This window comes from Triturus cristatus, chromosome 5_1 (assembly GCF_964204655.1).
Source record: "Triturus cristatus chromosome 5_1, aTriCri1.1, whole genome shotgun sequence".
NCBI lineage: Eukaryota > Metazoa > Chordata > Amphibia > Caudata > Salamandridae > Triturus > Triturus cristatus.
In genome coordinates, this window is record NC_140587.1 from 1,011,082,737 (window position 1) to 1,011,106,542 (window position 23,806).

At 45.5% G+C, this 23,806-nt stretch overlaps 1 protein-coding gene across 2 annotated transcripts in view; it reads left to right on the top strand.

The window, feature by feature from the left end:
* Positions 1-23,806, top strand: part of LOC146832786 (kinesin-like protein KIF17) — a 930,557-nt gene that overhangs the window by 830,342 nt on the left and 76,409 nt on the right. For both annotated transcript variants that reach the window (XM_085606109.1, XM_085606110.1), the window contains exon 10: positions 19,582-19,813. In XM_085606109.1, the coding sequence (XP_085462235.1) occupies positions 19,582-19,813 (232 nt within the window). The remainder of the gene's footprint in view (positions 1-19,581; positions 19,814-23,806) is intronic.

Genomic DNA, 23,806 nt, shown 5'->3' on the forward strand with positions numbered 1-23,806 from the left:
CACAGAGGGTGTGGGAGGGCAAGCGTAGAGAAAGAGAAGAATGATAAGGTAAGAAACAAGAGTGCGCAACGTTGGGGGGGTAAAAACCCAGGCGAAAAAGGAACGGGCTAAACACCTAGGGGTAGGGATAGGGGCAGAAGTACAAAGACTGCAAGAATGTGAAACAAACAGGAGGGACACAGTAGGAAAGCTGAAATGCAAGAGGGAAGGGACGAGAGAGCAATATGAGTGTGGGTGGGTGTTTCACAGAACCACGGGCAGTGCTGGGAAGGGAAAGCATCAACATGGAGGGGGATATAGCAAATGGACTGAAACATCATGTAAGTAACAGGTTTGATTATAATGAACAGGTCATGAGCATACGCTGCAGTAATCCCGCCACATCCATGCTCACATTCCCAAATGACGATAAAGGATACTGCTCCAGTGTCTTACCTTCTGCTACCCAACAGTGGACCATAAAATTCGATTGCCTGTTTTGCTTTGAGACAATGATTGAAGGCAATCTGAGGCAATCGGGTGGCGGTATTGCCTGGGTAATTACGAAATTGGCTAGAATAAAATGACTGCCTCCAATGTGCATGCAGAAGAAATCTCCACTGCTATGTAAGAAGATACCATTCCCATCCCGGAAGTGATCGTCCAGCAGCACTTAGCCATCACCGTCACTCTGCGCAGGTGTTTTTGTGGTGTACTATGTGTTTGTCACCCTGTTGCCGGTGTTCGATTGCTCTGTTTATCAGGGACTTCGGCTAGAAGGAAAACAAAGCTTGTTCACACCGATGTAGGGACAGCGATGTCACGTAGAGAGCCCCATCAGTCAGGTGCATTTTTCTTGGGTATTATCATGGAAAATATCTCTCTGCTTCACAAGTTTCATGGGATGATGGTTATTTTAAAATACCTTCTTCAACCTATCTTTATTTTACGAGTATCACAAACACGTGCAGCCAGGGAGAGATTGCGTAGACAAGTACAGCGCAAACGCTAGGCAGGGAAAACATTAAAAAAAGTTCCCCAAAAACAGATGGAAACAGTACTTGGGTGACGGGAACTTATAACAGAAGAAGACGAGGAACAACAGGAAGAACAACAGAAAACGGTATGCTTCTGCCAATAGAAATGGAGTAAAAGTAATTGGCAAGCACAGGAGCCAAAGAAAAGCAAGGGTGCCGGATGTAAGCCCCTTTTAAGATTTATATTGAATACAATAGATTTCACAAGCAAAGCGCAAGCGATGTGCAGGCGAAACCTAAAAAGCTTCATGCACTTAAGCAAATAGCGGGACTCCTTAGCAATTGTAAATTTAATAAGGACTGTTACTGGCTTTAAAATATGCTTAAGACACAAACGTAAGAAGCAGCGGTAAAATTGAGGAAAAAAACATAAAATGTTACATTGTCTGCTTAGCCAGCCCATCACAGGGACATGCAGGAAGATCCCTGTCCCATACCGAAGCCTCTTCAGAAAAGTACAGAAGTTGCCACACATTGCCAGCCCTAAATCTGAATAAGAGAGACCTCTCTCAACGTGAGAGCTCCAATGTTGGATAAAAAGCCATATCTCCCGTAGCTAAAGCTATAAAATAATTGGAACAGAGTGCTTCCAGAAAGCCTCCTCCATCCTTTGGGTAATAGTATGCTGTATATGGCGAGACTTTGCCAACCATTTATCCTGTTTGCATAGTGTGTAGGGGGGCAGAAAAAATTTCAGGGAGACCAATGTCGCTAAATGTTTTGCTGATGAACTTCTTCCAGGAAATAGATAGCCCCTTTCGAGACCAAGACAGTCACAGATAACATCTTTATTAAAACTTGCTTTGGGGTTGGACCATCACCTTACCCAAATCAAGAGAGGAACCATTTTAATTCTAGCCAAATCATAATCGAGGTTACGTTTGGAGTGTCAGATATAATGGGGGCTAGTTGGAGGGAGATTCAAAATTTGTCTTCCAATACTTTGGTCATTTCAAGATTCCCACCTTCTGGGTTTAAGGATCTTGAAGCCCGGATAACTGTCGAGGAGATCCGAGAGCCCCTGCTTTCAATGCCTGGGGCCAAGGTTCCTTGTGCAGACGGATTCCTGATGAAATTCTATCAGGCATACTCGGCAAAGCCAGCGCATCCCCAATAACATGTGTACGAGCAGGCGTATTATGAGCAGGGGCTTCTGCCCCCAACCGTGTGGGAAGGGGAAATAGTTATGCTCTTGAAGGCTGGGGGGGGACGGTCGGGTACCGGCAGCCTACCGACCTCTCACATTGATCAATTTGTACGTTAAAGTACTGTGCAAGATTTTGGTGATCTAGCTGGCTCCCTACATATCTCACCTGATCCATGAAGACCAGTGTGGGTTTATACCTGCCCGCAGCACCGGCATGAACATAAGACGGTTGACAAGTATCATGCATTTGGTGCACCACAGGGACAAGGAACTGGCCATGGTATCGCTAGATTTAGAGAAAACATTCAACACTGTTGATTGGGGGTGTCTGCTGGAGGAACTGAGGGGGGCAGGTTTCAGCCCTCAGTTTCTCCGCTGGGTCAAATTATTATACACTGCGCCGAGCACCCGTTTCCGTCAGAGTCTTTCCAAAAAGTGGATAACACTGAAGCGGGGCACGCGTCCGGGCTGCCTGCTCCTGTTGTTATTTTTTGCACTGGCAATTGAGCCGCTGGTGATTTGAGCATGAAGGGGCATTGAGCGGAGGGGCATCCGCACGGGTGGGATCCCACACATGATATCACTGTATGCAGATGATGCCCACTTCTATGTTACCTCGCCTTGCGAGGCAATGACGGAACAACTGCAGATTTTGGAGGATTTTGGTGCCTCTTCTGGGTTGCGACTTAACAATCGTAAATCATTGATATTTACACTGGTCAGGTTTGCTGACTCTCACAGGAGTGACTTCCATGTCTGGGGCTGCAATGGGAGGCAGTGCCGGAACAACTGCAGATTTTGGAGGATTTCGGTGCCTACTCTGGTTTGCGACTTAACAATCGTAATCATTGATCTTTACACCTGTCAGGTTTGCTGACTCCCCCAGGAGTGACTTCCATGTCTGGGGCTGCAATGGGAGACATTTTAGATACCTGGGTATACAGGTGTCGATCGTGGTCACGCAATTATTGCACCATAATGTACTTATAACTGTGGATTCTCTGAGACACTCAGTGTCCTTCTGGAATACACTGCCACTCTTTTTAATGGGTAGGCTGGCGGTGGCTAAGATGATAGTTCTGCCCTGCTGCCTATATGTGCCCCGAAACTCACTGTGCCCTATCCCCAGGCGACTGTTAACCTCTATACTAATAGATCTTTATTGGGCCAACCGTTGTAGTAGAGTAGCATTGGACACTATGAACCGGTTATACGATTAGGGGTGTTTGGAGGTCCCTAGGTTGGACCTCTAATATTTCACGGCACACTTGCAGCATGCATTCCGGTGGCTAGACGAAGGGGACAATTTGGAGAATTGTCTTTTGAGAGGAAGGGTCACGCCGGTTAGGCTCCCGACGGCTTTGATGAAAGGGGCGGGCATTCCTGACGACCTACCTTATATAGTTAAACAGACTGCAAGCATTTGCCAATGGTTCGTGGAACGGATTTTAAAGCATGCTCCATTCCATCTGGAACTGTCGGTTTGGGTACTTGCGCCGGTGTGGACAATGATGGACAGCATGACATTTCAGGCATGGCAGGAGGGGGGTGGATGCAGCATATTGGCAGACTTATACCCAAGCAAGAATGTCATCTCCTACGAGCAAGCTTGCGGGGACTTTGGGCTGGGGAGGGGACATTAGTTCCATGATGCTGGTATTTCCGATCTGTTTAAGACAACCTGGCCCACATATCTAGTTATCCCAAAGACAACTCAAACACTGGATGCTCACATGTGGTGCTGGTTGACGGCCAATCTCTCTCCTCTACAATGCAATGAGGGTTCACTCTAAGGGCATCCGCTCCTAGGTCGTTTGCAACATGGAGTGCGGATTTGAAGGAGCCCCTTGATGATAGGACGTGGAAGGCAGCGGGTGCACTCACACATACAGTACCATGCAATGCTCGCCTCAAACTCTGACACTACAACTACTTGCACCACACCTACCCGACCCCTGTGAATTTGCACCGCATTTGAACTGTACCATTTGAACGCCTACCCCAGGTGCAGAGAAGAGGGGGCAGACTTCCTACACTTAGCCTGGGGGTGCCCTGGGGATAGACATTTTTGGGTCAAGGTGGTGGAGAGGGTGCAGGGTGGCACCAGAGTCCGCATGGAACTGACACTGCTACACTGCCTGTTGGGACACGTCCCGAAGCCTAAAAAACAAAGCAAGGTAGCCCATAAACTCTTGCAGTTGCTCATAGTGCTAGCACGATGCAGAATAGCAATAACATCGATGGGGACGTGTGCCCCCGAAGTTGATGCCTAGATGAGGGATTTTCGCAAATGGATGTTAGCGGAGGAGGCCCATATGAAAACTAGTCGTAGAGCTGACACACTTGATGAGGATTTAAGGCAATGGAGGGAGATATGCAATGCGTTCCTGAATATTGGATTGAATGTGAGTGATCTGAATGAATCAGGGATGGGGATACACAACCGAGGAAGATTCAAACTAGTTGTACTGACGGGATGTTTGATTACAGTTGCGTGGCCGTTCTTATTCTATGTATCGCGAGGTTCTGTTTTGCGCATGTTACCCAGATGTTTAACCCGCCATTGTGTGCTGTTTATTGCTGTATACCTGATGAATCTTTATTAGAATCTATACACAAAGTTGGGGAAAAAACTGGTAATTTCAAGATGGCTTACAGACAGGATAAATAGGAAAGGGGACAAAAGGCACCCCTGCCACACCCCCACCTCCATTTACAGGTGTGCATGTAATCACTGTCAATGCCATACTTAACTTAAGCTGCCAAATCCATGTGTAGGTCACATAGAAAATAAATATATTAGGGTCTGCACCTAAGAAGAGCATACTTTTCCAAAGTTTATCTTCTTTGACTATATCAAAGGCTGAGCTCAAGTTTATGAGTGACATATCTAATTAACCTTGCTTGGCCACTGTATATGTATTAACAATTAAATAAAGATTTAAATAATCGTCAAGCGTCCCTAGTCAAGGCCTAAATTTATATTGCCAGTCTGAAATTATATGACTATCATTGACCCATAAAGTTAGCCTTTTTAATATGAACTACTCTATCACCTCCACCATGTATCAATGAGGGTGATAGGTCTAGAATACCGGGGGTCATTTTCAACTCCCTTTTAATACACATGCACAAAAATCAACTGTGACTAAAACGTTGGAATACCTTGTTTTACTGCAGCAGTAATGGTCTGTGTAAGCAGAGGGGCCTAGAAAGAAGTTTATGACTTAAACAAATCAGCCCGTACCCCATCAGGACCTGGGGTTTTGTTCTTTGAAGTAAAAGTAATAGCCTCACTAATTCCCTCAAAAGAAAAACGGATATTAGAAACTTCTAGTAGCATAGAGAAGTCTGAGATTGATACAGCATGACTTAAGGAAGAATATATCACTCCTAAGTAGTGAACCTAACTTTCCTGGGTAATATTTGAGCACAGGGAATAACCCTCTGATTGAGAAAATAAATTGTAATTAAACTGTTTCCAAAATAGTGTTCCATTTGTTTCCTTTCTTTGACTACTTGCTTATACCCACAATGGCAGGAGGCTTCAACCCATCTTGCTCTAGGTGTTTTTTAAAGCTTTAATTAATTTACCAAGGGCCATGGAGCAAGAGTGGTTAAGCAATCTACAGTTACTCGTAGAGCTTGAAGTACCTGAAATGGTCAGAATTTCTTTTACAGTATGACAAAATGAGCTAAGAATCTTTTCCTCTGAGGAACTCTCACATAAATAGTCATAGAATCGGATAAGCATTTAGAGCATAGCCTCATATGAAACATATCTGGCACTACTTTCTCCCACCTCAATCTGCTGTCTTGGTCAGTGAGCTTTTATTGTCTTCTTAGCATTTGAGTGGCATGCTTAAATGTACTACCCCAATCAAGTGGTAAACTAATTTGCTTATGGTCACTGTATCCGCTCCATGACCTTAAAACCATTTATCATCTGACAAATTGAAGTAGATATAAATATATAATCAATCACTGACAGGTGGCCTCTATCAATAAAAGTCAGATCAGTCTAGAAGCAATTTAAATTGTGATTATACCTCAAATTGTTAAAGAACGATTACAATCATGCATAATAGTGTTCAGCACTATTGAGCAGGATGTTCGAAATGTAATCCACTGTTTGTAAGACAGAATATGTTTCTGTCATTCCTTGAACAATTCAAAAATTCTCAACACAAAGATGTACATTTGCATCACCGAGCAGCACCAAAATTTTGAGTTTCTGCTCCTGTCCTCTATATTGTTCAAGAAAAAGTTTTCAAGGAACGCACATGTCCAAAAATCTGCTGTGAGGAATTAGGATTCTAAAAATGTATAACCAGCAGAAAGCATGAATTTGAAAACAGATTATCACCGCTATTAAATTTGGCGATTCTGTAAATATCTCTGAGATTCTATATTTAAGAGAAAGAACTACCAGAATGATTAAACCATTTGTTGACCTCTCAGAGTTATGAGGAATGCAGGGTAAACACTGACCTATAACCATTGAAAAAAAATTCTGAAACATCCTACAGCTCATGGGCGACACGAATATGACATTACAACGCAAGCAATTGCAACGCATGCTTTTACAACGCATTTTTTACATCGCAACTACCATTACATCGCATGATTTTACAACGCATGCCATTACAACGCATTTTTTAAAAACTACCATTGCAACGCATTTCATTACAATGCATACCGTTACAACGCATAATAATTTTAGTGCAACAGTAGGGTAAGTGTTGGATAGCGTAGGGGTAAAATTTACTATTCCCCCTCCAGTGAGTGCAACAATAGAGAAAGTGTTGGATAGCTTAGGGGTAAAAATTACTATTCCCACTCCAGTGAATGCAACAGTAGGGAAAGTGTTGGATAGCATGGGGGTTAAAATTACTATTCCCCCTCTAGTGAGTTTAACAATAGAGAAAGTGTTGGATAGCTTAGGGGTAAAAATTACTATTCCCACTCCAGTGAGTGCAACACTAGAGAAAGTGTTGGATAAAGTAGGGGTAAAAATTACTATTCTCACTCCAGTGAGTGCAACAGTTGGTAAAGTGTTGGATAGCGTAGGGGTAACAATTACTATTCCCAACTACCCCAAAACCCATACCGACCCTAAAACTTAAAATTCTTCATTACTTACCTTATAATGCGTTAGAAAGCCATGTGTTGTAATGGCATGCGTTGTAGTGGCATGCGTTGTAATGGCATGCGTTGTAATGCCATGCGATGTAAAGGCAGTTGCGTTGTAAAAGCAGTGTGATGTAATGACTGCGTTGTAATGGATCTTTCCCGGGCCACACCAACAGGAGCGGTGTAGTCCCTCAGTGGAGGTTGGTGCTCCCCGATTGGACCCGTCTCTTACTAATAGGTCAAGTTCAATAACAGATGCTGCAACATTGTTGAAGGAATGTCTTTTCAAAGTATTATGTAAAGAATTAATAGGCAGTTACATGAAGGATGCCATCAACAAATTAGCAACAAAGCATACAGATCATAAGTACAAACAACTCAATACACTTTTAAGTGAAATACAGCATTGAATTGCCTTCTAAAGGTGGGGAATAAGGGTCGCCTGGGGTGCAGAATCTATATGTCCTTTTATAAGACATCAGACAAAGACATTAAAACATTCTACAGGGGTACATGGTTCTCAGGATATGCACTAATAGGGAACGAGCAAGAAGAAACAATGTAATACATAATGCATTAAAAGATTCTCTCATGATAGTAATACATTGGCTTTTCAGACATTCTCACAGTTTATTTGAGCATCTCAATTGATACAGTGTATAGCGATAGTCTCGGACAGTTGAAATGTCCTTGATTTGGTATAGTGAGAGAACCTCCCTGGAAACACACGCTGTTTATTAGTGTGAGTCTTACAATTCCTAATTTAAACAAGAACAGCGATAGTCATCACGTGATATATTGTGACGTTTGTGCAAGATGGAGGACAGTGTAACCACAACCTAGGTTAATGTAAGCTTAGCTCATTTGCGTTTAATGTAAGAAAGAAAATGACACTCCCACAGAGCCTACCTGCAACCTATAGTCTAGGACAGGAGGGAGGTCTGGCCTTACTTCTAAAGCACACGCACACCCAGTAGATTGAGATGGAAAAACATTACCCTTAATGATATCTGACAGGCCACAGGTGGCATTTTCGATTAAAGATAGTCTCTTATTACACACTTTAAAGAATACCTCACTAATGTTTCCATTTTACTACAGAGCTGCTCAATTAATGTTACCTGTAGGAGAGTAGGATCTGCACTTATGTTGCCCCCACTTTTTTTCTGATGTATACACTGGTTTCTGGCCTAGTCTGGCTCGGTCCCTGCTAATCAGGGCCCCAGTCTCTCTGTTCTCTCTAAACGACTTGGTGTGCATATTAGATTAGGTACCTAGGGCATTGGAACTTCACAGGCCTACTAGGGGCTGCAGCATGTATTATGCCACCCCTGGGAAGCATTCTCAATCTTACACCACAGGCCTGCTACTGCAGCCTGTGTGAGATAGTGTTAGCACTCCTCACTGAGGTATAGGTTTATATATCTCACCATACACACACATATAAACCTATCAGCCACCCCTATGGCAGGCCCTATCAATCCTGAGGGCAGGGTGCTTGGTTTACTATGTGAGGGGGTGCCTCTGCATGAGCAGGACCCCTCTGCAGCTACCAGAGTCTATTCTCTATAGCTGTTTGTGGCTGCGGTTAAACCATATACTCTTAAGTGCATTATAACCTCCCGGTAAATGCTAACTTTGGAATGACTGCATCAAAACATGTCGTGTTTGGTGTCAAACAACTTGGAATCATACCCCCACACCAGTAACTGGTGTGAGAGTATGATCCCACCCTCCTAGAGGGGATGACATGTACCCACTGTACTAAACGACAGAAATCCTATAGAGCCCTGGCATCACAAAATGGATGCCACCAGCACAGACACTGGGCTGCCCTCCTGCTGCTGACTGAAACTCGCAGTGGAGGAAGCCCAACAAAAGGCATCCTGTCACAGGGAGGTGTCCACCTTCCAGACAGGATTAGTGTATTGGAGCTGGGTGGGTGCACTCTTGGAGTGCTTTGAAGTCCTTCACTGGGGGAGCAGTAGGCTCCTCTGTGCATATGCCAGCTCAAACCGGTTCAGGGGCTACCTGTCCCTGCTCTGGCGCGAAACTGGACAAAGGGAAGTGGGTGTAACCACCCCCTCCCCTGACCCTCCTAGAGGAGTGGTCATAGAGCTAGTCCCTCCCCTATCTTCACTATAAGATAGCAAGCATTGCCAATGCAATTCAGATTACCCTGGACGATGCTCTACAAAGAAGAATCCTGGCCCTTCGACGTTCCACTACCTTTGGAAGACAGAAGAATCTCCCTTGGAGTCAAGGAGTGACTCCCCTGCTTGGCAGGCACCAAAAACCTCAATCAACAGTTGCAATCTTTCCCGCTCCCGCCGGAGTTCGAAGTTCCTGCTGCCCCGGAAGTGGATTTCCTGACTTCTCGACGGCCATTGTGAGTCCCCAGCAGAGCTGTGACGAGTGGACCCCACGAGTGACAAGGAACAGCAATACCCGGGGACCGTGCACTATTGTCGAGTGCAAACCCTAAACAACGTTCTACGAACTTGTGCATTGGACCATCTGTGGCCCAAGCCTCCAGCAGGTCTTGCACCAAAAATCAGCTGCCTACTCCGTCCCGCGTGACCGTGGGCTCCTGTGAAGCATTTCCTGAGGAGGCATTTTTGCGATCACTTGCCCGTTGGCTAGTGGGACACCGAAGACTTTCTCACCGACTCAAAGGGCTCCCCTGGTTGCTCCAGGCCTGCCCTCACTCACCCTTGCTGGGTGAGTCCATCAGACCTTGCTGGTCTGCACCATCGAATTTCTTCAGTCTACACGAGACTTGCAGTTGCCAAGGCTTGTTGGCTCCAATCCGGTTGCCGACACCGTCATCAGCTGTAGACGTCGTGGGACACTCCGAATCCAGCTGCTGGTCATCGTCGATCCCTCCTGGACCTCCTGAGCGAAGAGTCAAAACAACATCGACGACCTGAATCGATGCGACATCTGTGGTCATCCATCTTGCTGGCCGCCGGTCACTGGCAAGAGACTTTGAACACTGTCCCTTCAATTTTCAGGTCTTCATCTTCTTGAATCCACCTTCAGATTCCACCTACACTTCTTCAGGCGACGCACGCAGCAAGTCTTCTCTGGTCAACATAGAAAACAGCGACGCGACCCGACACCAAAAGACACCTATGCACCCGGCTTCCCTGGGTGAGGTAACTCGAGCACTCTGGTGCCCTAGTGTGTGTTGGCCCTCGAAGTACTTACCTTGTAAGTGGCTTGCTTGTAGTCTTCCTCGAAGTACCCTAGAACTTTAAAAATCAAACCGCGACTTGCACCATTATAATCAATAGGGAACACGCGGCTCTGTTCACACACTGCACGCGTCTCCCGTGGGCCTGTTACTTACCTGCTAACACTGCAGTAGTGAAGCCCCAGCGATTCCCAAGGCCCTAGGCCTTGTCATTTTGCAAGTCGACATCCTTATACCACTTTCTTAGTATATGGTCTGGTACGCCCCTAGGGCTCCAGCCATATTTGTGCTTAATTTATTGTGAAACGTTGACATTTGAATGTGTATCTGGCTTCTAATCTTAAAAAGAGATTAGTAGAGTGTGTCTAGAAATAAATACATATATATTTGATATATATACCTGTGTGGTGTCCTTTCATTTGGTAATTCAAGAGATTATAAGGTAAAACAAGCTGCTTTACATTCCTCTGAGACTTAGCCTGATGGCTGCTCTCCACTGCTACCACTAGGATAGCTTTCTTTAAAAGGTTGTCTTAAACCTATCTACCATAAGAGTCGAATTGGACTGGTGCAAGGTGGCCACTATAACTAGTGACCAGCATATGCCAGGCCTACTTCTCACAGTACCAACAAATTATATTCTGAACATTTAAATGCCTGTGAGGTTCTTTATACAATTTCACAGTGACCTTTCTTGTCGACGAATCATTAGTTGTTCCTTTTCCTTGCCGGGATTGGTATATTTATACCGTGGTAGTTACTAAACTGCCACCCGGGCTAGTATTAACCGTTATAGGAAATGTAAGAGGAGTGTGTACTTGGGTTACTACATGAATGCTGGTGCTGCTGACTATCGGTACTACTCCACCTCGGCAGCACTTAAGCCCAATTCCTCAACTGATGTAATTTATTTGTTGACTGCTCCAATTGCAAAGGTAAGTCATAATAGAGCATTTTTGAGTTTTTCCTGTAGAGTCAATATTGGAACATGGTGCGTTTCGCTTACCCATTATAATAAAGTCAGAACGAAGACAAAAGAGATGTGGCCCTGTCTCGGAAAGGTGCAGATGTGCCTGGGCAGTGCATGAACGTGACCAGGACAGCGGATTCAAAGCGTGCCTTAGTAGCGCTGTGGACCAGGCCTCTCCTCCTCCTTAAAGTGCAGCAATGCAATCTGGGCTAGAGTCTAGTTAGCTCCCAGCTTATCAGCAAAGGTTCTAGCGCAGAGGACACAAAGTGCACTTTTGTAGTGCTGGGGACCAGGGCCAGCATCCTCCTTAAAGTAAAATCTGGTCTAGAGTCCAGTTAGCCCCCAGCTGATCAGCAAAGCGTCCAGCACAGGGGAATCAAAGTGTGCTACAGTAGAGCAGCTCCGTAAACAGGGCCCTACCTCTTCCTTAAAGTGCAGCAGTGCCATGAGACCTAGAGAATCCAGTTAGCAAGGCACAGTGGAACTAAACTGTGTGCTCTTTTAAAGTGCCACAGACTAGCTTTTCAGTTATTTTTGAGAGTCTGAATATGTTGACAGGCTTCTGGTGGAGGATAGACATGGCTCTCCACCCTTGGACTTCTTCACAGTCTTCTCCAGAGGCATCTTTGTCACGGTCGACCATTGTTTTCTACGGCAGGTTTTGAAGTCACTTCATCCCTATCAGCCTGACTGATGATGGGGTGTTACCCCGTAACTGGTCCCAGGATGCTTGGTTCCGGTCCAGGGAAGACTGGCTTGGCAGTTCGGCCTGGACTGTTCCCATGAGGAACAGGGTCAAGACTGATTTGCATATGGCTGGGTCTGAACTGGGGTGGGGGGTGGGTAGGTGAGCTAAACAACGATGATGGATTCTACCCAGATCTGTGACTGAGAGCTCTGTCCATCATCTCCTTGTGTTTACTTTGTTTGCCCTAGGTTGGCAGTGTATGCCCAGACTTGGGTCCCTTGCTCACTTTGCCGCTGGATTCAAACTAGCCTGGCTGATGAGGGGTGTTACCCCAAAACCGGTCGCAGAATGCTTGTTTCCAGTTCAGGGAAAACCTGGCTTGGCAGTTCGGGCTGGACTGTTCCCATGAGGAACAGGGTCAAGACTGATTTGCATATAGCTGGGTCTGAACTGGGGTGGGGAGGTGAGCTAAACAACGATGATGGATTCTACCCAGATCTGTGACTGGGAGTGAGTGTCTGAAAGGTTTCAGCGCTCTGTCCATCATCTCCTTGTGTTTACTTTGTTTGCCCTAGGTTGGCAGTGTATGCCCAGACTTCGGTCCCTTGCTCACTTTGCCGCTGGATTCAAACTAGCGTGGCTGATGAGGGGTGTTACCCCAAAACCGGCCGCAGAATGCTTGTTTCCAGTTCAGGGAAAACCTGGCTTGGCAGTTCGGGCTGGACTGTTCCCATGAGGCACAGAGTCAAGACTGATTTGCATATGGCTGGGTCCAAAGTGGGGTGGTGTGGTGAGCAAAAGAATGATGGATTAAACCCAGATCCTTGTGACTGGGGGTAAATGTTTGCATTGTCCAGCATTGAAAGAGTCGGGGTTTTCTGAATATAATTGTTCAGTTGTTTCCCTTGTAAAGTGCCAACATGTTTTGGCCCTCACCAGGAGCCCAAGTGGGTCTGGGGCCTTCGTCAGGGCTATTTATCTACTGCTTAGTGTCCCTTCTCCTATAGGGTGCACACACCCCATGCACTGACGTGAGGTGTGATGCGCTCACCTGTCTTCACTGTCCTCAGAAGATTTTCTAGTAAAAGAAGAGAAAGTGGACAATGGGGCAGTTTTGAACGTGCAAACATACTCTTTATAAGAGGTTTCCAAGGTGTGGAAGACTGCATAGATTTGAGCGTCATGCAGACAATGTTTCTGAGAATATCATTGAAATCACCAGTAAACAGGGGTCCAGCAGAGACGAAAAGTGCCCCACAACAGTAAAAAAGCAGCCCAGTCAGACCATTCCCTGTGGGGGGAGCAACACAGAAGGCACACAGGGTCTACCTAAAGAGTAACAATAATAACTAATATAGACAGTGAAAGTGTTCACCAAAAATGCAACCAAATGTTAGCATTACATTTCGGGCACAATTCGATGCCACATAATGTATCGACCTTGGAAGGATTAGGAGCTGTGTCTAATGCACACACATCTCTTCAGTGGGTGAAAAAATAATTACATACTGGTTTTATATTTGAAAGTAACTGTATATAGATTGGTTGAATGTGTGGACAATGATGATGGAATCAGGAGTATATGAAGGCGGTATCGGATACTGCTGGAGGGGATAAAAAAAATGTCATTAAAGCATAATGAGCAATCATAGAAAAAACCCAGATGCTTTGAGTTTAGCTCCATCCATTGCCCCATATCATTTATTATCAAAACGTTTTGCAACCATAAACTGTGGAGCCATCAAAATGTTTAAGGCGACCAAATCAGGTTACTGAAAAGTGGACTCGGAAGCAGACAAACTACACACTGCACATTATTTAAAATCTCAAACAAACAAATAAGTTAAAGCCGCTGCCTTTCATGTGACTAACAATGCTGGGATAATGCGCCCCACCACCCCTTCCCTTTCTCTCTCGAAACCGAGGAATTCCATAAATGTGAACTCTGGGCTCATAAACAACATTTGGGTGGATTACAGTAAATCTTCACCATGCACAACAGCATTATGCTGCATGCATAAAACACTGTATAGAGTGATTTTATTTCTATGTGCAATTTCATTTCTGAAGATAAAAGTGGACACGCGTGACCCAATGGTTTACGTCATGTTTTTAAGAACAGTGGTAATACACTGTGACAATTTTTGGTAAAAGAAAACATTTGCCATGCTTACCCCTTAGCCTTATGGCCAAGGCTGCCGACTTTGTAACTGGGGAACCAAGTTTGAGTCCCAGTGTTAGCTCACAGCCTGTGATTGTGGGGACGTCACTTCATCTCCCCGTGCCAAAAAAGAACAGCAGAAGCAGCAGAGGTCGCCCCGAGGCCTGTGCACACAAGAGGCAGTCTGCGGCAGCACAGGCACTGCCCTGCTCCACATTCACAGAAAGTAAACCCTAGACTGTGGCAAGAGAGTTAGTGCAAATAATATATAATCTGTAAACCATTTTGCACAACACTTGAACAATTAATATGGATGATAATGTCTGGCATTACCATGTTTACACTTATGGCCAATGATTCTGACTTTGTAACTGGGGACAGATTTAAGGAGTACAAAATGTGTTGTGTATGAAAAGGAAATTTCCTCCATCCCAAGACTTCATTTTTATAATCCTCTGTCAGGGCTGGGGAACTCCAGTCATACTATCTTTTTACAAGCTAAAATAAGACATTCCTCTCCAGGCGAGGAGAGCGATAGCTGCTCCTGTCCTTGGCACTGGGTCTTCTGGTGCATTTCCTCTGGCATTAAAGGTTCTGTTGAGGATAAAGAAAGAGAAGATGTCAGTTGTCCTGCATGACCCCACTTATCTTGGTATCATCTTTTAGTTCAGATAAATATTTGTCCAGAGTGATATTTCCAACTCATCCTGCCCCTCTAAAAGGTCCAATGTTACCTCTGACTATTGTGCTAAGCCTTTGGTTGATGGCCTAGAAGTTGAGAATGTTACCCAGAGAATTAGTTTCAGCAGTTCAAGCTTCTAGGAGCAAATCAACATTATTGAAATTATTGGAATTATTTTTCATACTGGTGTGTTTTTAGGGATGTTGACCCTTTAGTGAGTGATGTTTCATAGCCTTTGTTTTTTCAGGATTTTTAGATGGTCCCCAACATTTCAACCCTTAGGGTTTAGTGGGTCCTCATTGGGGATTTCAGAGATTCCTGGAGTAGACAAGATCGTAAAGAATTTACTCTTCGACTTCTGAAGTTTTTTCTTTAGCCCATCTTTTCACTATGTCCATGTATCCCTCTTAAGATTTGCCTTCAACGTTAGATGCATTGAAGAGATCACCCTTTGAAACCTTGATGAACATCTATGTAAAACACCTATTCTAAACACTGTAAACGAACCAGAAAGTTGGGGATGTGGGTTCTCTTTCTTGCAGGCATTCTTTTCTAAGGATTTACTGGATAGACTAGTTATGAGGCTAAATCCTTCTGATGTTCGCAACGTTGCTTCTAATTTCTGTTTGGAACAGAAATTATTTTGCCAAATTTGTGCCTTACTCTTACCTCGCAAGATGCTGTAGATTTGCACAATTCTGACTTAAGCAGCATAGTTTTGATATATTCCCAGGTGGTAATTTCTTACTGATAATGTTTCCCTGTTTTATAAATTTTAGTCCAGCCCAATAGGGAACGGCACCTACTGTTCAGGCACTTGTTGGATGAACTCAACTATTGCCTAAGCCTATCGAATTCAGGGAGTTCCCTGTCCACTATGTGTACACAAGAGGTATGGCTTCTTCCTAGGCAGAATCAAAGGGTGCCCCTTTGCTGGATATATGTACGGCAGGTACTTGGGCCTCTCCCTTCACTTTCAAAAAGCATTATAGCCTTCTGCATGCTGACTGTAATGATATTTTGGTTCTAAAGTTCTTTCTATTATGAAGTAATAGTAGAAACTATTTAAATAACTATTATTTCAGCAGCTGTTTCTTGAAAAGGGTTGTTTGTCTAGCTGTTAGCTTTGGTATTCCTCATTAGTGTGGACACAATTGAGGAAGGGGATGAAGAGGTAATGTTAAACTACTTATGGGTAATTCCATTAACTTGAATCCAGTCTTCCTCGTTTTTAGGTTTCGCATAGGCATCGCATGCGCTGCCTCTACGAGGCATCAAGTAATCAGTATTGGTGGTGAAACTCCACCCTTTTCGTTTCTATTTGTTTTGTCGCTTGGCATTGGTTACATCTGGCATTGCTCTTCTTATCTCACTGATTGATTGGCTGGTGGTCCGATACGTCACTTCCGTTTTGCCTCCGTTTTTGCAGGAAGCAGCACCGACAAACTACAGTTTAGTTCCACTGCTGACTGTTATGTATTCATTTAGGGACTACTTGTTCGTATGTGATTACGTGATACAGCCCACCCCAGGCTCGAACCTTGTTCTCCAGCTCCAAATTCGGCAGCGTTATACCTTGAGCCACCTCCTCGTGTTGATTCTCAGATGCTACATGTGCTGTGTTTTTTTAAAATTATATATGCTGTACAACTTGTAATTAATTGTTTAGTTTCATTTCCTGCGCCAGGGCTGCTTCACAAACTGGTGGAAGGAGGCTTCGCCCAATGAATACACCCACGCAAACCCCTCCCATCCTCAAGATCTCTGCCACGGCTTCTCAATGGCGCGGGTCGTGCTTCCTGGGCTGCAGATGCCAGCGCTGCTGGTCGCTGTCTGCGTCGTTTCCCAACACGGAGGTGAGAGTCTGGGTGCGGGGCTGCAATTAGGTAAATGGCTTCCTTCATCTTTTTCACTCTCAGCCAGGAACTTGCGTGCTCACCCGACGAATACACCCACGCAAACCCCTCCAGTCCTTAAAATCTCTGTGTGAGTTTTGCGATAATCCAGCAACATTCCGCGGTCACTTGAGAACACTACTTCTGTGCACGCAAGACTAGCAAAGACATGCAGAAGTGCGAAAGAACAGACTACTCTTGAACCTCTAGTGACGTGCAGGCACAAATGCAGGTCATGAAAGTGATAGTATCTCACTTTTAACCACCGAGTGTTTATAGTATGAGCTGCTTTATGTAATGCTTAAAAAAATGAAACCGCTGGCAGCACGAGGGAACAAGACCACACACATGTAAACCTACAGTACAGTACACGCCACAGATTCAGCTTCATGGTCCTTATGGCGTGGGTTAATAACACTTAGGACGAAGCCGGTAATCTAGCCATCATAGATTTATACCTATGGTTTGCACCTTACTTTTTGGAGATTCACAAAACACCCCAGTAGTGTGTCTGCAGCCTTGTTTATTTGTAAGTGGACTCACACTCAAATGACCTGCGGACAACGAGTAAGTGTGACATTAGCTTCATACACACTTGTTTTTCCCATAAGAAAAAAGCACCATGAGGACAAAACCTTTTCATACGCCCCAATGGGATATGAGGGTGCCCCTTTGTTTTCCAACCAAGGAAATATACTTCTGTAGAGTACTTTTGTGTGCATTTGCAGGGTAATAAACAACGTGAACAGTGTTTGTTGATACCCGCATATTTAAAACCTTGCGGGTATTCATTGCATTTTGCATGGTCACCTCTTTAGACCCCCCCCTTTTCATCCAGTAAAACTTAGTAATCGTAACAGTCCACATACCAGCAGATTGTTTGCAGTACTAAGTTCCATTTGCATCAATTCTGTAAATCAGGATCTCAACACGACATGACTGCAGACTGCTTTTCTAATTGCCATCTTAGTGCCAGGATGTTACTCATACAAAATGAATCTAAAAAAACTTCCAGCCCTTTTCACTTCTATAAACTGAATGCTTGTGCTTGTGCTGACGTTTTAAAGACCACCACTCAAATAGGTAAATTGTTTAGTTTCGTTTCCTGCGCCGGGGCTGCTTCAAGAACTGGTGAACTCGATGGCGCAGGTTGTGCTTCCTGGTCTGCAGATGCCAGCACTGCTGGTCCCTGTCTGCATCCTTTCCCAACACGGAGGTGAGAGTCTGGGTGCGGGGCTGCAATTAGGTCAATGGCTTCCTTCATCTTTTTCACTCACAGCCAGGAACTTGCGTGCCCCCAGATCGTGCCGTCTTTCCATTAATAATGATGCGCATCCAGCGGCTCGCTGCTATGAGTATGGGACCTCTGCATAGTTTATTTTCATCAGTAATGTTTTCTACAAGCCCTTAGTGCAGCATTGATCTACAGATTATATTTAAATATAGGGGTCACACAGCTTCTGGACACTGACGGAATGTGGCTTCCATGTAGTATGACGCTGAGGTAGTATTTGTGATGTTTTTATGTATCTGCTGAGGGTTATGGTAAGAAAACCTCTTTAATTATCGCCCCCGTCTTTATGCCTCGTACAGCCAGCAACTAACAAAAACACACATTTGCCCCGCAGCCATTTTGTGACTGTGAAAACACAGCATCTTAATGGGCCACTCTATATGCCATGGGGGAATCACATAGAAATAAGTTCAAGAACAAGCATTTACAATGCGATAGGTCTCGCATTTGCACAAGTGTAAGTGATTGGCATTTTAAATAACAATGCCGTTTTATTTATCAATTTTGAAAACCAACACTTAAATAAAAAGCATTGTCATTTACAATGCCAATAGCTCAAACTCTGGCAAATGCGAGTACTATTACATTGCAAATGCTTGTTATATTGTCCCACCTTTCCTTTCATGGTTGGTCAACCCATTCAAATTGATTGTGGAGGGAGGGAATATTGGTTTTTACCTTCTAGCTTGATATATGAGGGATGTGTCCAGGGTAGGCGGTGCCTATTATTCCTAGTACAAGAGGGCAGTCTTCAGGATTGGAGTTTGGAATTCTTCTTTGTTGGAGGCGGACACATCTCGATAGTGAGGACTGCAATAAGGAAGATTGAACTTTGAGTTATCTAATTACTGGTAAGTAACTGCAAACTTTGTCTCCTCTCTAAGATGGGACATACTCCATTTTCTTTCTGTGACCTACTAACCTACTAACCTGTTTAAGGAAAAAAAGCTTTACAGTAGTCTACATGTGAGAAGTGGACTGCATTTCTTTTTGGAAAATAGGTTTCAGAATTGTGTATGCATATACTAGTGTTTACCGGACATAGGTTTAGCTAGATAGCAGCAGATCAGTGTACAACATGATGAGAAGATAGTGCAAGAATGTATGAAAACACTTTGAAAATATTTTAATCTTTGTACTTCATCTGAAAAGGGAAATTAGTGACAATCAATCCCAGTCATGTTAAGTATTTCATTGCACTGCCTCTTTTGAGCTTCTTACTGTCCACAGCTCTGACAGTGCACACCAGTAATGAACTGCTGCATAAGTGGCTATCTACAAACGAAACTCGACCACTGTTTCTTAAAACCGATACCTTGCTATCCCAGTACCAAATACATTCTAATAAACAATAACTAATTAAGTTTATTAACGTATTTGCAACCATTCCCTTCTCCAGGTTAGCGCAGTTAGAACAGCAGGTGGTTGGAGGAGAACATGCAAAGGACAAGGACTTAAAAGCAAAGAACAAACATAGGAAGATGTATGCCGACGAGCGGAAGAGGGAGCTAAGAGAAGCCCTGAAATGTAGGGAAGAAGAAAACTGGGATCACATTCTGCTGAACATAGAGGAATCCAGTGATGTGGGACTTCAGACCAGCAGAAATCTTCTGAAACAAATGCGAAGAAGGGTATCTATACTATCTATGTCTTCTACCCTCTCTACTGCTCCTCTCTTATTGACATCTTATTCGGACTGCCTTTCTCCCTACCATTCCTTTTTCACCAATTGGTTCACAATTTCAGACAACATAGTCTAGCTCTCTGGGTCCAATTCATGGCACAGTGCTCCTACATTTAGGGGCATTTTTATGAGCCGGCTTGTGTCACATTTGCACCCACAATGTGGTACATATGTGAAGCAAACCTTAAATGTGATTTATGATGTCCCCCAAGGTCACTATGTGTGCCCCTGAGGGGCTCCATAAATCTGGAGTAAAGCAACACAGCAAAAATCCCTGTGTTGCCTTACTCTGAGCTAGGGAGGCATTCCGTGGGCGTTGCAAGGGTATTTCCATGCAACTCCCATGGCATTTTGCAGCACACATACAAAGAGGAATAGGCCCCTCAGGGTTTTTTTGTGCAAGAAGGAGCACCTTCCTGCACAAAAAGAATCCTGCATGCAACAAGGCACCCTTACACCATGGTGCAAGGGTGCCTGCATTGGTGCTGGGTAGACAAAAGAGCATGATTGTGCCAAAATACGTCACATTCTGCCCTTTCCCCGTCACGAAGTGCAGCTCAGCAAGGTAACTTGCTGCGCTACGTGACCATCTAATGAATCTGCTCCCAAGAATACAGTTATGCATATCATAGGATTAAAAAGGATTCTACAACCCATCCTGGAAATTGGCAACAGCAGCGGATTCCCAGCAGTAGCTGTTTAATTTGTTTATGAAATCCATGTTTGTTACATGATACTAGTTAAACATATATAGCTATTTATGAAAGTTGTGGGGGTATTCTACCTTTATATCACAGGCGATACATCCGGAGTCGTAGCTTCAGATGCAGTACATTGGGGAGCATATTCACTTTATTTTGGTTTAGGGCAGCACCGCAAGCCTTCTAGCTGGGCTGCCCTATGTCAAAAGATAAGGGCAGGAATGCTCCATATCTAGAAGATATGGCACATTCCTTTCTTTTCGGCTGGGACACAAACTGCAGCCGAGCGCCAACACAGGCACTCTTGCACCTTGGTGCAAAGGTGTCTGTGTTGTTGGCATGATTGTTTTTGTGCAAGAAGGGACACCTTCCTGCACAAAAACAATCAAAGGAGGCATTTTCCTCATTCTAGAATGCAACACACATGGAAAGAGGATAAAACAAGGAAAAATGTAAACATCTCTCCTTGTTACACCTGCTTGGGAAGGCGTTAGTTTTGGCTCTGCCCCAGATTTTCGCTATGTTGTAAGTCTAGGGGAGTGAAAAAACCACGGGTGGTGCATGGGAACACCCATAGTAGCACCCATGGAATGACTCTTCCACGCAGAGTAAGGCATTGGCGTACTCAATATTTCCAAGGCCACGAAAAGCCACACAGGGTGGCTTTGTGTGTCCTTGTAAATATGTGCCGGGACACTGCGCTTCCGGAACATCACAAAATTGATGCTCCGTTGGCATAAAACTGCAGCATAAAAGTATATGTGTAGGTATAATGAAATAATATATATATAATGTACTTAACATTTGACAATCGACTGGTGCCAGCACGAACGTCTAGATGGGAAAATCTGAAACAGCGGCAGCGGAGTGGGGTCCGAAGCCACATTGATGGGACACCACTGGGTGTTAGTGATTTTCCTCTTGCTTAAGAGACATCCTCACAGGACTTCCTAAACCAGCATGCAGCAGTTTGCAACCAGCGGAAAATGGAACTCAGCTTCAAGGCATGGGAGGGGCTTTGACAAGGCCCTTCCGTGAATGGTCAAGGGAACATTTAAATAGCCACCTGATGTAACGACCTACCTTGGTAAAGGGCACTGAAGAAGGCAATCACTACTGAAACGCGTCTGCCATGATGTTACACTCCTTGCGCTGTACTTCAGGCTGAATAAATCCAGTTGATTTTATCCCGGCGGTGTCGGACCCTTTACTGACAGTGAGTGGGGGCTTGGTCTACATATTTGCCAGGATTGCAGGCAATGGCTACCGGCACGCCCTCTTGTTCTGGAAGCACCGTTGCAGCCAGCACCTTTGGTATATTGTTTTTGTAAAGCAAACGGGGCGCCCCTCCAGGCAGATTCAACACCACAGGGTGATACATCACTGCACGGGGAGAGAGGAGCAGTACTTACTGCGAGGGAAAAATCGACTGGTGCCAGCACAAGCCTCGAGTTGGAAAAATCTGAAACAGCTGCGGCGGAGTGGGGTCCGAAGCCACATTGATGGGACACCACTGGGTTTTAGTGATTTTCGTCTTACTTAAAAGATATCCTCACAGGTCTTCCTAAACCAGCATGCAGCAGTTTGCAACCAGCGCGAAATGGAACTCCGCTTCAAGGCATGGGACGGGCTTTGACAAGGCCCTTCCTTGAATGGTCAAGGGAATATTTAAATAGCCACCTGATGTAACGACCTACCTTGGTAACGGGCACTGAAGAAGGCAATCACTGCTGAAACCTGTCTGCCATGATGTTACACTCCTTGCGCTGTACTTCAGGCTGAATAAATCCAGTTGATTTTATCCTGGCGGTGTCAATCAATCAATCAATCAATGCATTTATATAGCGCACTACTCACCCAGAGGGTCTCAAGGCGCTGGGGGAGGGGGGTCCGCTACTGCTCGAACAGCCAGGTTTTGAGCTGCTTCCTGAAAGTGAGGTGGTCCTGGGTCAGGCGGAGGTGGGTCGGGAGGGAGTTCCATGTCTTGGCGGCGAGGTAGGAGAAGGACCGTCCCCCTGTGGTGGCTCTTCGGATACGGGGGACGGCGGCGAGGGCGTGGGTGGTCGATCGAAGCTGGCATTTGGGAGCGTAGAAGTTGAGGCGGCTGTTGAGGTATCCTGGTCCTTGGTTGTGTAGGGCTTTGTGAGCGTGGGTGAGGAGACGGAAGGTGATTCTCTTGTTGACCGGGAGCCAGTGCAGGTCTCTCAGGTGTTCGGAGATGTGGCTGCGACGGGGGATGTCCAGGATGAGTCGTGCTGAGGCGTTCTGGATCCGCTGGAGTCTCTTCTGGAGTTTGGCGGTGGTTCCGGCGTAGAGGGAGTTCCCGTAGTCCAGACGGCTGGTGACGAGGGCCTGGGTGACCGTCTTCCTGGTCTCGGTGGGGATCCACCGGAAGATCTTTCGTAGCATGCGCAGGATGTTGAAGCACGATGAGGAGACGGCGTTGACTTGTCTGGTCATGGAGAGGGAGGAGTCCAGGATGAAGCCTAGGTTGCGTGCGTGGTCTGTTGGTTTGGGTGCGCTGCCTAGGGCGGGGGGCCACCAGGAGTCATCCCAGGCGGAGGGTGAGGATCCTAGGATGAGGACTTCCGTCTTGTCCGAGTTCAGTTTCAGGCGGCTGTACTTCATCCATTCGGCTACCTCTTTCATCCCTTCGTGGAGGTTGGCTCTGGCGGTGGCGGGGTCGTTGGTGAGGGAGAGGATCAGCTGGGTGTCGTCGGCGTAGGAGAAGATGTTGAGGTTGTGCTGGCGTGCGATGTCTGCGAGGGGGCTCATGTAGACGTTGAAGAGGGTTGGACTGAGCGAGGAGCCTTGAGGAACGCCGCAGATGACTTCGGTGGCTTAAGATCTGAACGGGGGGAGGCGAACTCTCTGTGTACTTCCGGCGAGGAAGGAGACGATCCACTCCAGTGCCTTCTCCTGGATTCCGACGTTGCGGAGGCGCTGCACAAGTGTGCGGTGGCAGACAGTGTCGAAGGCCGCGGAGAGGTCTAGGAGGATGAGGGCTGCTGTTTCTCCGTTGTCAAGCAGGGCTCGGATGTCATCGGTGGCTGCGATCAGGGCGGTCTCGGTGCTGTGGTTGGCCCGGAAGCCAGACTGTGAGAGGTCTAGGGATCCGTTCGTCTCGAGGAAGGCGGCCAGCTGCTTGTTGACGGTCTTCTCGATGACTTTGGCTGGAAACGGGAGCAGCGAGATGGGGCGGTAGTTCTTGAGGTCGGTGGGGTCGGCTGATGGCTTCT